Source organism: Eschscholzia californica, unplaced genomic scaffold (assembly GCF_041429995.1).
Source record: "Eschscholzia californica isolate CP2 unplaced genomic scaffold, dmEscCali1.0.p SCAF_5, whole genome shotgun sequence".
Classification (NCBI taxonomy): Eukaryota; Viridiplantae; Streptophyta; class Magnoliopsida; order Ranunculales; family Papaveraceae; genus Eschscholzia; species Eschscholzia californica.
This window is the reverse complement of record NW_028238472.1, coordinates 39,095,244-39,106,715: the sequence shown is the minus strand read 5'-3', so window position 1 is coordinate 39,106,715 and position 11,472 is coordinate 39,095,244. Positions and strand designations below refer to the sequence as shown.

The following is an 11,472-nucleotide window of genomic DNA, read 5'->3' as shown; positions in this document are numbered from 1 at the left end:
ACTAACATTAAAAGGTTTAATTAAGAATTACATACCTTGTAGCTGGTAAAGATCCTATAATATAACCAACATATGAGTACACTGTAGAGACTTGTTTTAGCAATAAAATTAAATCTTAAATTAACTCTCATATAAGAAAATTTAGAAAGAGAAAGAATAGAAAATAAGGCAAGTGAGAGGGAGAGGGATAGAAAGAAAGAGAGAGAACAAGAAAAAAAAAGTTAAGCTTAACAGAAAGTTAAACAAATATGTGAGATAAAGAAAGATGTGAGAGAATGAGTACTTTGAGACTTTAAAGAGAGAATGAGATAGTAATTGAGTATGATTAGGTTTTGCTTTTAGGTTGAATAAAAAAAAAAATTGGGTAAATGTTTAGGTTAGTATGTTTCCTTTTTTCAATTGAATTTCCTTTTTCAGTTGGAATTAAGTTGTTAGGTCCTAGGCCAGTAGGTTACAAGGTCTCTTTCAATTGCTCACGCAGGGGAGAAGTCACGTGCAATTCTCTTGGATTCACGGACTGATTTAAAGGAACAACTCCTTTAAAAAAAGTCGTCGGGTTCCTATAAAAATATGTACTTTGGGGCCCTTCTCTAAATGGGGCCAAAGCAACTACTTTGGGCCTGGGTCGCCCCTGCACATAAAGGTCAACCGAAAAGTGACCCAAAATCATAATAACTTCTTGAGAACTCTTAAACCATCCAAGTGAAATTACTGGTGTCACAATTCAACCATTTACATTAAAGAAAATGGTGTGAGACAATATGCTCAGAATGAATTTTTTTGCTAAATCTAAATACTCATGTGCACTTGGGATCTTGCTCCACAGTAGTGCATCAACTCTGCAACTGAAGAGACTATAGGATCAAACTTCGATGGAGCTGAAAATCCATCATTTATTAGCCGACCTTTAGGGTAGCTTCCATGGCTTTTAGAGTGTTTGGTTATTTTTAAGACAGTTTCATGGTTATTACGAGGATATTCCATCTTTTGATGTATTTTAACCCATGGACATATAGTTGGGGTGCAGGCAGTGCGATCAGACTCGACCCCCACTACAAAGGGCCCTCCAAGAAATTTTTTATTGTAACATACATATACTTAATTTGTGAATCAAGTACATAGATATATCAATGATGGCATCCTTGGGGGGTATGAGCTTCTCTATGACTTCTAGAGAGAAAAAGTAGATACAATGCCTATTAGGACTATAATCTATTTCAATCTTGATCATGTTGGGGGTTCTAAATCAAATCTCTTGCTGCAACCCACAATCATAACCTGAGGGGTACCAGATCTGGGTCTCTTTTCACTGGATTTTCAACTTCGTTAAGTCAGAAGTAATGGTAGAGTCGTGCCTTTAAATGACTTGAATATCTTTGTGTTGGTGATTTGTTGGTTATTTTCTTATTTGATGATCTAAGTATCACGTGTCTTACTACATATCTCTCGTAAAGCTTTAGATTTAATTAATCTTCTTCTTAAATACAAATTTGTTTGTTGTGTTTAGTGGTTTTCTTCCATCTGTTGTTGGTAAACTCTGAGTTTATTCTTTAAGTTTCTTAGAAATTGTTTTTCCCGTACCCTAACTCTTTTTCCTCTTTATTCTCCTAAAATCTCAAGCATCTGCCATGGCTTTATGAAGTTCATGACTATCTCTCTGACGCCGGTGAAGAACACTGGCAGAATTGGGATGAAGAAATGTGTCCTTGGGTTTGAACCCCCTTTGGGTTTTGATGTCACGACTCACGTGTCCTCTTTCTGATCCAGATGATCACTTATCTTTGAGAGGCACGTTTTTTATTTCTGGGCCCATTTATGTTCAATAAGTCTAGAGAGCCCTCCTGTTGGGACTCCCTATCTAAACCGTCTAATGATTTGGACAAAAAGACAACTACTTTTTGGGGTAAAAAAGTGGGAGAGAGAAAAGTACTGTAATTTTTCTCTCTCCCACACGTGAATAAAAACGACATATTTTAACGCCATTAGTGAGAGGTTTCTAGGATTACTTTTCAACTTTCAATCTCAGCCCTTTAATTTTTTAAGGACTGAGATTGAAACCCCTAAATAACTTTTGTAGCCCTAATTTGTTAGTCCAAACCCACTTGAGTTCTTGAGCTGCTGGTTCCCCTTCGAACTTTTTTCATCCTACATTGGGTGATAATTTCTTAATCTCTATAATAACTTGGCTCACTTTTACTTATCTAATTTCTTCAATTTTACATTGGGTAAATTGAATATTTGCACATTGTTTGATCGACTATGTCGTGTGTTCGAATTTTTTTTTGTCATGGTTTAGTTCTAACTAGTGTGATATTATTATAGGAAAGTTTTCTCATTTTTAGATTTAATCTTGTCGTAAATTGAGTATTTACACATTGTTTGATCGACTATGTTGTGTGTTTGAATCTTTTTTCTCATAGTTTAGTTCTAACTAGTGTGATATTATTACAGGAAAGTGACGGACTGAGTTGGAGGTTCAATTCTAGTACTTGACGGAGACAGAAAGAAGAAATGGAAGATGGGTGATCATTAATATAGTTAGCTTTCATGGTTTTTAATTTTTTGCCAAAATATATTGATAGTTGATTTTAATAGTTTTAGATCAAGACTAGTATTATTTCAGTTTGTATTTCTTTTTGGCAAACCATATTGGTAATTAAATGCACATGAACATATTTCACTGAGTCATAGTTGATGAGTTACATTAATCCAACCCAAATTTTTTTAATTTAACTTCATAAACCCACTCAAAATTTTAGTTTTCTTTGTTAGTTTAGAAAAGTGGGCAACAGGGCAACAGGAAAGTAACTAACAACCAATGGAGGATCAAAGTATTAAAAGTAAAGCAGTCTAACTGGCCTTTCAACAACAAAAAAAGAGAAGTCTGAGTGGCTTGGGGGCTGGAATAGTAGAGTTATTTGGGGGTTTAAATCTCAGCCCTTCAAATATTTAAGGGTTGAGATTAAAAGGATTAAAAATCATCCCAACAAGACTTATTAACGGTCACCTTATTAACTGCGTCAGAATCGGATTTGTTCACATGTGGGAGAGAGAAAAGTTATTTTTTTTTCTCTCCCAAGAAGTAGTTGTCTTTTTGTCCAAATCATCAGACGGTTTGGACAGGGAGTCCCAACAGGAGGGCTCCCTAGACTTATTGATTTATGTTTTAGATGGTAGGGTTGGGTCTCTTTATCTGTTAGGCACTCCTTTCGACCCAGAAGAGTTCAGAGGGGCTTCACTACTATTTCTTCTGAGTCATCCTTTTAACCCTGGCAAGAAAATTTTGACTTTTCTAGGAAATGTCTCGGTCTCCTAATACTCAATTAGCACTGCTACTATGGTCTCAGTTATGACCATATTTTTCACCAGTTATGGTTCTCTAGTTCACCATTCACCCTTTGTAGCTTGTCTGCATGATTTTTGCTAGCTTCGTTGAGTCTTTCAACTCAAATTTCGTGATGATCATATTCAATAACTAAAGAAGAAGAAGGATAATGAGAAGAATGTCAAGATAGAGACAAGGCAAAATCAGATAGGGAACTGTAACAACAACAAAAATAATAGTAGGCATCGTAATAATCACTTCAATGGGAAGAGAGATGGCAAGAGACCACGAGTAGATGGATGGAACAATGGTAGAGCAGTAATAGTAATTGGTGGACGACGACGACACCCACTGAACACGGATTGTAGAAGACCAAGACCTTTCAAAGGAAGTTGTTAAAATTGTCATGATCAAGGTCATAAATCATCTGATTGTCCTATGAAGAATGTGTCCCGAAAAACAGACGACAATGTGGCCAGAACCCACAAATGAGGCGACATGGACGTGGTCAACAATTGCAATTGAATGTCGTAGTCCTTATAGATGCTCGAGAGCCTGCTGAGGTGGTAGAAGGTACTTTTCTTATGCATACCAAGTTAGGTAAAATTTTACTTGATTTTGGTTCCATGGGCACGTATAGTCTGTTTCTTTTCTTAGTACCATCGTGTTTGATCTTTCTACGAAACCTTTTATTGTGTCGTCACCTATGGGTGTCTAGAGTGGCAAACCATATTTATAAGGGGTGGAATATTAGGATAGGCGAGCAGCACTTGCCTCAGACGTCTTTGTGCTCTCGTTAGTGTGGTGTGATGTGATCTTAGGCATGGACGACTTGCTTCATATCATACACTCGGTAACTAATTTTCTCAGACATACACATTTTCTCTTTCAAAAGAATTATTTGATGTGTCTGGACTTACAAAACAAACGAGGGAGATTTATTTGGGTAACATAGAACTAATCGAGCATTTGGTAGTGAGTAAGACACTTAGTGCCAAAACTAAGTATTCCAAAGAATCCTAAGATTATCTTAGAAGAAGTACAATGTCGTAAAATCACGCTAGATTTTTCATATATAAGAAATTATGAAAGAAAAAACTTGTGATGCATGCAAGATTATGTGTGGCTAATAGTTTTACTGTACTTATCACATTATTATTTTTGTTGATCAAGTTTTATTGTGCTTATGTAGTATTCGTTCTGCATGCTACACAGATATGTACTAGAACTAAAATTGTTGCAATTACTTAGCTACAACTATAGAGTTCGCACCAAAAAGGTCCTATAAACCCAATTTATTACTATTGGGGACTGTTTTGATATCCACAAAATATAGGAGGCTTTGTGGTGAAAATCTATAAAGGTTTAGGGGCGACTCTAAGAAATTTCACGAACCTTAAGATTCTTTTATTCATGATTTTAAACAAACCTAGGGTGCCACAATATTTCGTAAAAGGTCACGGCTTTGGAGAATAAAGAAAATTCTCAAGGGAATAAAGACTTTCTTTTAAACTGGTCAAATAAGATTGAATTTTTGTTTCTTTTTGTTGCTAAGGGGATTCTAATTTTGGGACCTAAAAATAAAACAAATTTTAGAAGATACCATAAAAAAAATTAGAAGGTATTTATTATAAAATTTAAAGAAATCTTCCTAGGGATACAAAAATAGGACAACTTCCCTATTCTTTTCTTCATCTTCTTCTCCAAAGTTTGATTATCTTCTAATCACTAAACCGTAAAAACATAGAGAACAAACCTAATGATAATGAAGAAGGCATAGATACTAAAGAATGGCCTGGTCTTGATGATATTGAAGAGGTAATATTAAGTTCACATTCTTTTCGATTTTTCGATTCTTCAACTCGATTTTCACAGTTGCATCACGAACAAAATTCGCAGACACGAAATATTTTGTGGTCATCAGCACGAAACATTTCGTGACGTTCCTTCACGAAATGTGTTCCCTGTTCACACGAAACCAATTTGGTTCTGATTTTACGAATTTGCCTTATTATATAGATTATTTCAGACTCTAATTTCTCTTTTAGACTCTTCAATTTGACTCAAATGATTCTTCAATGCCTGAACGTACAACTATTCCTATGGGATTGGGTGTATCACATATATTTCTGAGAGACAAGGTAAGAATACATTTTTATTAGTACCATTATGTGAATGAATTAATTATAGGTTGAGGATAACTTATTTTCTTATATGTTACAATAGTTTGATTCAAGGAGAGAAGTAATAGATTGGTGTAGCAAGACATGTAAAGAAACTGGATTTGTCATTGTGAAAAAAATGAGTAAGTCTAAGAATAATGAAGGAAAATGGTCGTTCACATTGCTTCGGTGCATTCGAAGTGGTATATTCTGTAGCCACAAACCAAAAAATTGAGTTTCTAATACAGTTCCAAGTAAAATGAGGCGTATGGGTTATACTAAATGTGATTGTCCGTTTGTCATAAAATTGAAATATGTCGTACTTCATGAGAAGTGGATTATTGAAGTAATCAATGGACATCACAACCACCAACTTGAGAAGGATCTCACAGGCCATGGATATGCGTCGCGGTTGAATCAATTTGAATCTGAAATGGTTAAGAGTTTAACTAAGAGTGGATCGCGTCCTAAAGAAATACTGTTGCACATAAAACTAAATAGTGATCGTCGTAACTGGTCCACTATGAACACTGTTTACAATGCACAACGAAAATTCTAGTGTGGCGAAAGTGAAGGTAGGTCAGCAATGCAACCGTTTATGAAGTTGTGCACCGACTACCACTGTGTAACGAAACATAGATGTCACAAAAAATCTGAAGAGATAATAGATCCATTTTTGGCACATCCTAAGAGCGGCGCGGTGCTTCCCTCAGTATGTTATCAGTGATTGTACTTACAAAACCAATTGGTTTAAGCATCCTTTGCTCCAGGTAGTCTCGGCCACTTCGACTGGGAAGACTTTCATAGTAGCAAATGCATTTATAGCTAGCGAGATTACAGATCATTACATTTGGGTTCTACAGTGTCTCAGAGATTTATATAATGTTGGAGATACTCCAACGGTGTTTGTAACTGATAGGGAACACGCGTTGATAAATGCGATCGTGGTCGTGTATCCAGATGTGCAACATATCCTTTATTTGTGGCATATAAACAAGAACATTCGATCAAAGGCGGAAAAACAATTAGAGAACATTGTCAAGAATATGAAGATGGATGAAAGTGAGAAGAAACTTGAGAAAGAGAAGATGGTTGATGAGTTTTTCAATGAATGGAACGTTTGGTTTCAGTAGGCTCCAGTCCCAAGGTTTCCTTCATCAACTTCAACACAAAATCCAGGTGCATTGAACTACTTGTTATTTCATGTACCGCCTTCACATCTATAGGGAGATCGAATATGTGTTTCACATCTTCAAGTCTGATCATCATTTCCCCGAATGGTAAATGAAAGATGTTGGTTTCAGGATAATACATTTCCGTAAAAGCACTGACAAGAGCCTCGGCGGGTCTCCGGTATACATAATTAATGATGGGTAAAAATACATCATCATACCTTTTATTGTATGTACACTCTCCACCAAGCACCCATCGATCAATCCAACCAGTCGTGGCCTTAACTGTTAATAGTCGATCCAAACTATGAAAAATAGAAGTTTCATTAAAAAACTATGTAAAAAATATTAAACCAAAATGGTTGAGTTCGACAAAGAAAAATACTGCGCGTTGCCCTTCCATATATGGTTTGCAATGTGCGAAGTATAATATTGAAGTAAGGATCGGTCTGCCGAGACTCCATCGAAGTTCGAGTGATCACTCGATCCAGCAGGTTATTCCTCCATGTTTATCTCGTTGCCCTGGTCATGACCCCCCCCCTCATCACCAGACTCATCGTCTGATTCCTTGCCAGACTGGCTGGCATGCTGGTCTGTAGACTCTTCGTCCGACTCCTCGCCTGTCTCTTTGTCTGACTCTGTCGGCTCGTGAATGTGTTCATCTTTTTGTGACCGCCTCTCAGCTTTTCCCTTGGAACATATCTCCCCAAGCCGGCGACGTTCAGACATTTTAGGAGGTCGTCTTCTTCTAGTAACGACTGCCTCATTATGAACCAGGGACTTTTGAGCCAGAACATCCGCTTTATACTTTTTACGTCTGTAAAACAAAAACAAAAGAAACATGTGTGAGTGGTACTGAAAGATAGTCTAATCGAAATGCATGTTCTTTTCAACAACTAAACATTATATCTCAAACCCTAAATCAATATGAACACTAAAAATAGTCTTACTTCATTATCTAAGATTTAACAAAAGAATATCTGAATCAGAAGAGTAGGCTACTAATGGTTTCAAAAGAAACTAACTGAAACAAGGATCATTTCGCAGCAGGGAAAGCCACGAAACTTTCGTGATTGTGTCTCACACGAAACATTTCGTAGTTGAGACCCACGAAACAGGAAGCAGATTTCGTGGATCGCACCCACAAAATCTGAAGCAGAGAAAAGCCCTAAATCTCAATTAGAAAGTCATAAAAACCATCAAAGTAGGCTATATATGCTTCGAAATTAAAGGATATAGATCATACAAGGCCTAACATGATTCGAATCACAAAAAAAGGTCCAAATCACACAAATTTCTAGGGTTTAGAAGATCTGAAAATTTATTTTAGGGCTAAAAATAACTTGATTTCTAGGGATTAGAATCTACTTACCTCTCTTGAGTAGGATTAGTGGATGAAGATACCTTCTTTGGACGTCCCATTGTAAGATATTGAAAAGATTTTGATGATTTCTAGTATTTTTTTCCTCTTTATCTCTCTAACTTGTTGGTGAGTTTAGGGAAAGAGTAGAGGAAAAAGATTTTTCTGATTTTCTAGGGAAGAGAATGGGAGATGAATAAAAAAGATTAGTTGAAGTTATGGAGGAGAATATGAGATGAGTAAAGAGAGGAGATGAACTAGAGATTTTTGATTTTTTTCTAGAAGAGGAAAGAGAGGAGGGAAGAAGAAAAAGGAGGGAAGGACTTGGAATAAATTTTTTAAAAAATTTATTACTTAAAGCTAATTTCTCAATTTTTAATGTACCCTCTCTATTCCCCATAAGAATTTATTGCCCGTAAAACTTTCAAACAAAACTGGATTTCCTCGAGAACTTATTCTCCGGAGAATTTTCTTTATTCCCCACAGCCGCGGCCTTGTAAAAAAAAAAATTGTCATTTCCACGAAATTTTTGATAAACCAATTTTGATGGGCTATATCCTTAGCAACCTAAATGGCCAAATGAGATCTATAATGAAGCAAGTCATATTATAACAACAGTTACTTCCATGAGCAATGGGGCTGCCAAAATTTAAACTTTACAAGGAGAACACATCACTTTTTTTTTTCATTAAACCAAAGAATCATTAATTGCACAATATTTCTTTGGGTAATTTTGTAGGCAATGCCTAAAGTTGTTAAAGGCAATGTATTTTCTCTCATCAAAAAAAAAAAAGGCAATGTATTTTGCTTCCAAGACTTAGTCAAATCAAGTTGACTAAATTTAGTTAGAAGCAATGCCATCCCCTTCTTCTCCGGCAAAAGTCGCCGGCCAACCGGCGACCTTAACTTTGAAAAAAAAGATAAATATTTGTTTTCTTATTCTACCTTCTTCTCTCTTCTTCTTCTTCTTTTTCTTCTCAACCGTCTAGTTTCCCCTCTCTCTCTCTCTCTCTCTCTCTCTCTCTCTCTCTCTCTGTCTCTCCCTTCTCTTTCAAAGAAACCAGACGATATTTGGTTTGAAACCAGATCTCGTCTGGTTTCGTTGCCAAACAAGATCACATCTGGTTTGGAAAACCAAACAAGACGAGATCTGGTTTGTAACCAGACCTTCTAAGTCTGGTTCGTCTGGAAACCAGACATTCCCGGTGAAGGGGAGGACGAACCAGACATTCCCGGCGAAGGGGCTCCTCCCCTTCACCGGAGATACGAGATAAATGGTAGAGAGAAGTAGCAAAAGAAGCAAGAACAAGAAGAAGGAAGAAGCAAGAAGAAAAAAAAACAATTAAGGTCGCCGACCGACGACGACCTATCCATTTGGTCAAACATCGAATGAGATATTGCCTCCAAACACATTGCTTTTAACAAAATTAGGAATTGCCTTTATCAAAATTGCCTCTAACAACTTTGGACATTGCCTATAAAATCTCCCTATTTCTTTTAGGAGACCGAAAGAAAGAGAAAAGTGACTATTTGAAAGAAAGAGTGGGATATCTGAATTGCAAGATTTCCAGAGGGAGTGGGAGACATTGTGGATGAAAGGTTGAGAGAAAAGTCACTGGAGCGAGTGGTCGAAAAAAAGGTCTCAAGCATTTATAAAAACCAACTACCCATATAATTTCTTATCATTAAAGCATTATATGCCTATCATTGGACCGTTAGGTATGAAGTGGATACCTCTTGGTGCCTTTAAAGGATTCCTACACGCTCTTAACCCAACCTCTCTTGGCACTTTTCGTGGGCCACAGACTGAGCCGTGTGAGCAACCTCAGACTGCCCCAATCCGTGGGGCGCGAAGAGAGAGGGAGGCCCAAGACTAAAATGAAAGGGCACCCTTCTCTCAAGATTATTATTGTCCCACAAACTTTTATAATACCTTTGTATCACCCCCATTAATAATTTTTACTTTCTAATTCATAGATAAAAAAGAAAGAGTAAAATCATATAATTGAAGCAACAATGATAGAGACATCCAAAAGTAAGAAGCAAGACTGGAAAAGAACACCCCATAAATACAAGAAATAACATAACATTTTCTTAATTAAATTACACACAAAAACAATGATAAACAACTTCAAGACCTTCACAATCAAAAATCAAGAAGGTTGATAGAGAGGAAGAGAACCTTCTTCATCAACATATAAATCATCTGTCTTTCTGAAAACCCCATGAATCAAAACCACCAAAACCCCAACCAAAACTGACACCAATATATTCGAAATTGCACCGGTGAACAATAACCCTCCGATCGTCACCACTGATAACACAATTAGAACAGTTTGATCACTAATCGTACGGCTCATAATCACTAAAGGTTCGTCACGAAGGAAATACAGAAACAACCAAACACCCATTAATATTATGAACACAATTAAAGAAATTGGATGCCAAAGCAAACTCAAGAAAATTATTAACAGAATTATGATGGCATAATTCATACGGAAATAAGCTGTGTTTATCTTGATTTTTGAGATAGCTTCAGCAAACCCAGATGGAAATCCTAATGAATGGAAGCTTGGAATCATCTGACTCCATTCTCTTCTTGTACCCAAATCAGATTTGATTCTATCTTTTGCTTTGGATATGAATTCAAGATTTACTGGTAATTTTGATGAAGTGGGGATTGTTCCATATGTTGTCATCCTTTTCCTTAGTGTTTTGTTTGATGGGGATTTGAATGTTTGGTTTTAGAGAGAGAAAAAAAGTAAGTTAAGTTAAGAAGATTATGGTCATGTGCTAATGACGGAAGAAGAAAAAGGAGTTGTGGGAGAAGATTAATTGGGAAGTAATGAAATTTGACTTTTAGTTGTGTAAAATGGATAGTATAATTGAAGACTCTTGATGAACCATATTATCAATAAATATACTCCACATTTACCTACCTTTCTTTATCTTCTGACAACTTTAATAATATGTTTTATGATATGATGGGGTCTTGGGACAATATGACACAATCACATTTAATTTGAATGATGGGTACAAATTCAAAAACATACTTGTATTTTATTCAAAAATTAACATATCAGAGTTAGGTCAACACGTATTGTACGTCACCCGAAAAAATCTTGTTACGCTAAAAGAAAAAAAAACAATCTGAAATCAAGAATATAATGTATAGGTTTGCTCCATTCATTACCAATTATTCTGCATTGAATGACCGGAAACTTACATATGAGTAATACTAGTGTATGAATAGCAGCACTACACTCTCCTTTCATTTGGTATCAAAAGAATTTGTGCAGCTATTAGTATCATATTTATACCAAGTTGTACTTATGCAAGTCCTCATAATTCCACTTAGCCTATCTAAGTTTTGGAGATATTGGTAGCATTAAGTATATGTATAAATGTTCAGACCCACCCATTACTTCCAAAACTCATGATTGGCTAGCTAAA

General features: G+C 36.2%; 2 protein-coding genes and 1 long non-coding RNA gene across 3 annotated transcripts; 1 reads left to right on the top strand and 2 right to left on the bottom strand.

Moving 5' to 3' along the window:
* The first annotated feature begins 1,098 nt into the window (after positions 1–1,098).
* LOC147539100 (uncharacterized) lies at positions 1,099–2,684 on the top strand. Its single transcript, XR_015225937.1, has 2 exons — positions 1,099–1,343; positions 2,452–2,684. It is a non-coding gene; the product is annotated as an uncharacterized LOC147539100 (long non-coding RNA).
* Positions 2,685–7,031: 4,347 nt separating this feature from the next.
* LOC147539099 (uncharacterized) lies at positions 7,032–8,308 on the bottom strand. Its single transcript, XM_086644681.1, has 2 exons — positions 8,032–8,308; positions 7,032–7,476 (listed from the first exon to the last, which is right to left on the bottom strand). The coding sequence occupies exons 1-2, from the start codon at positions 8,079–8,081 to the stop codon at positions 7,155–7,157; spliced, it is 372 nt and encodes a 123-aa protein (XP_086500807.1). The 5' UTR covers positions 8,082–8,308; the 3' UTR covers positions 7,032–7,154.
* Positions 8,309–9,997: 1,689 nt separating this feature from the next.
* Positions 9,998–10,913, bottom strand: PRA8 (PRA1 (Prenylated rab acceptor) family protein). Its single transcript, XM_086644195.1, has one exon. It carries the CDS (start codon positions 10,716–10,718, stop codon positions 10,173–10,175), a length of 546 nt encoding a protein of 181 aa, XP_086500321.1. The 5' UTR covers positions 10,719–10,913; the 3' UTR covers positions 9,998–10,172.
* Between the last annotated feature and the right edge of the window lie 559 nt (positions 10,914–11,472).

Bases quoted from the DNA above. Each gene is read 5' to 3' on its own strand.
- LOC147539099 (XM_086644681.1), bottom strand. From the start codon at position 8,081: ATGGGACGTCCAAAGAAGGTATCTTCATCCACTAATCCTACTCAAGAG. The intron at 7,477-8,031 runs GTAAGTAGATTC...TTTGTTTTACAG, and splicing joins ACTAATCCTACTCAAGAGAG to ACGTAAAAAGTATAAAGCGG.
- PRA8 (XM_086644195.1), bottom strand. From the start codon at position 10,718: ATGACAACATATGGAACAATCCCCACTTCATCAAAATTACCAGTAAAT.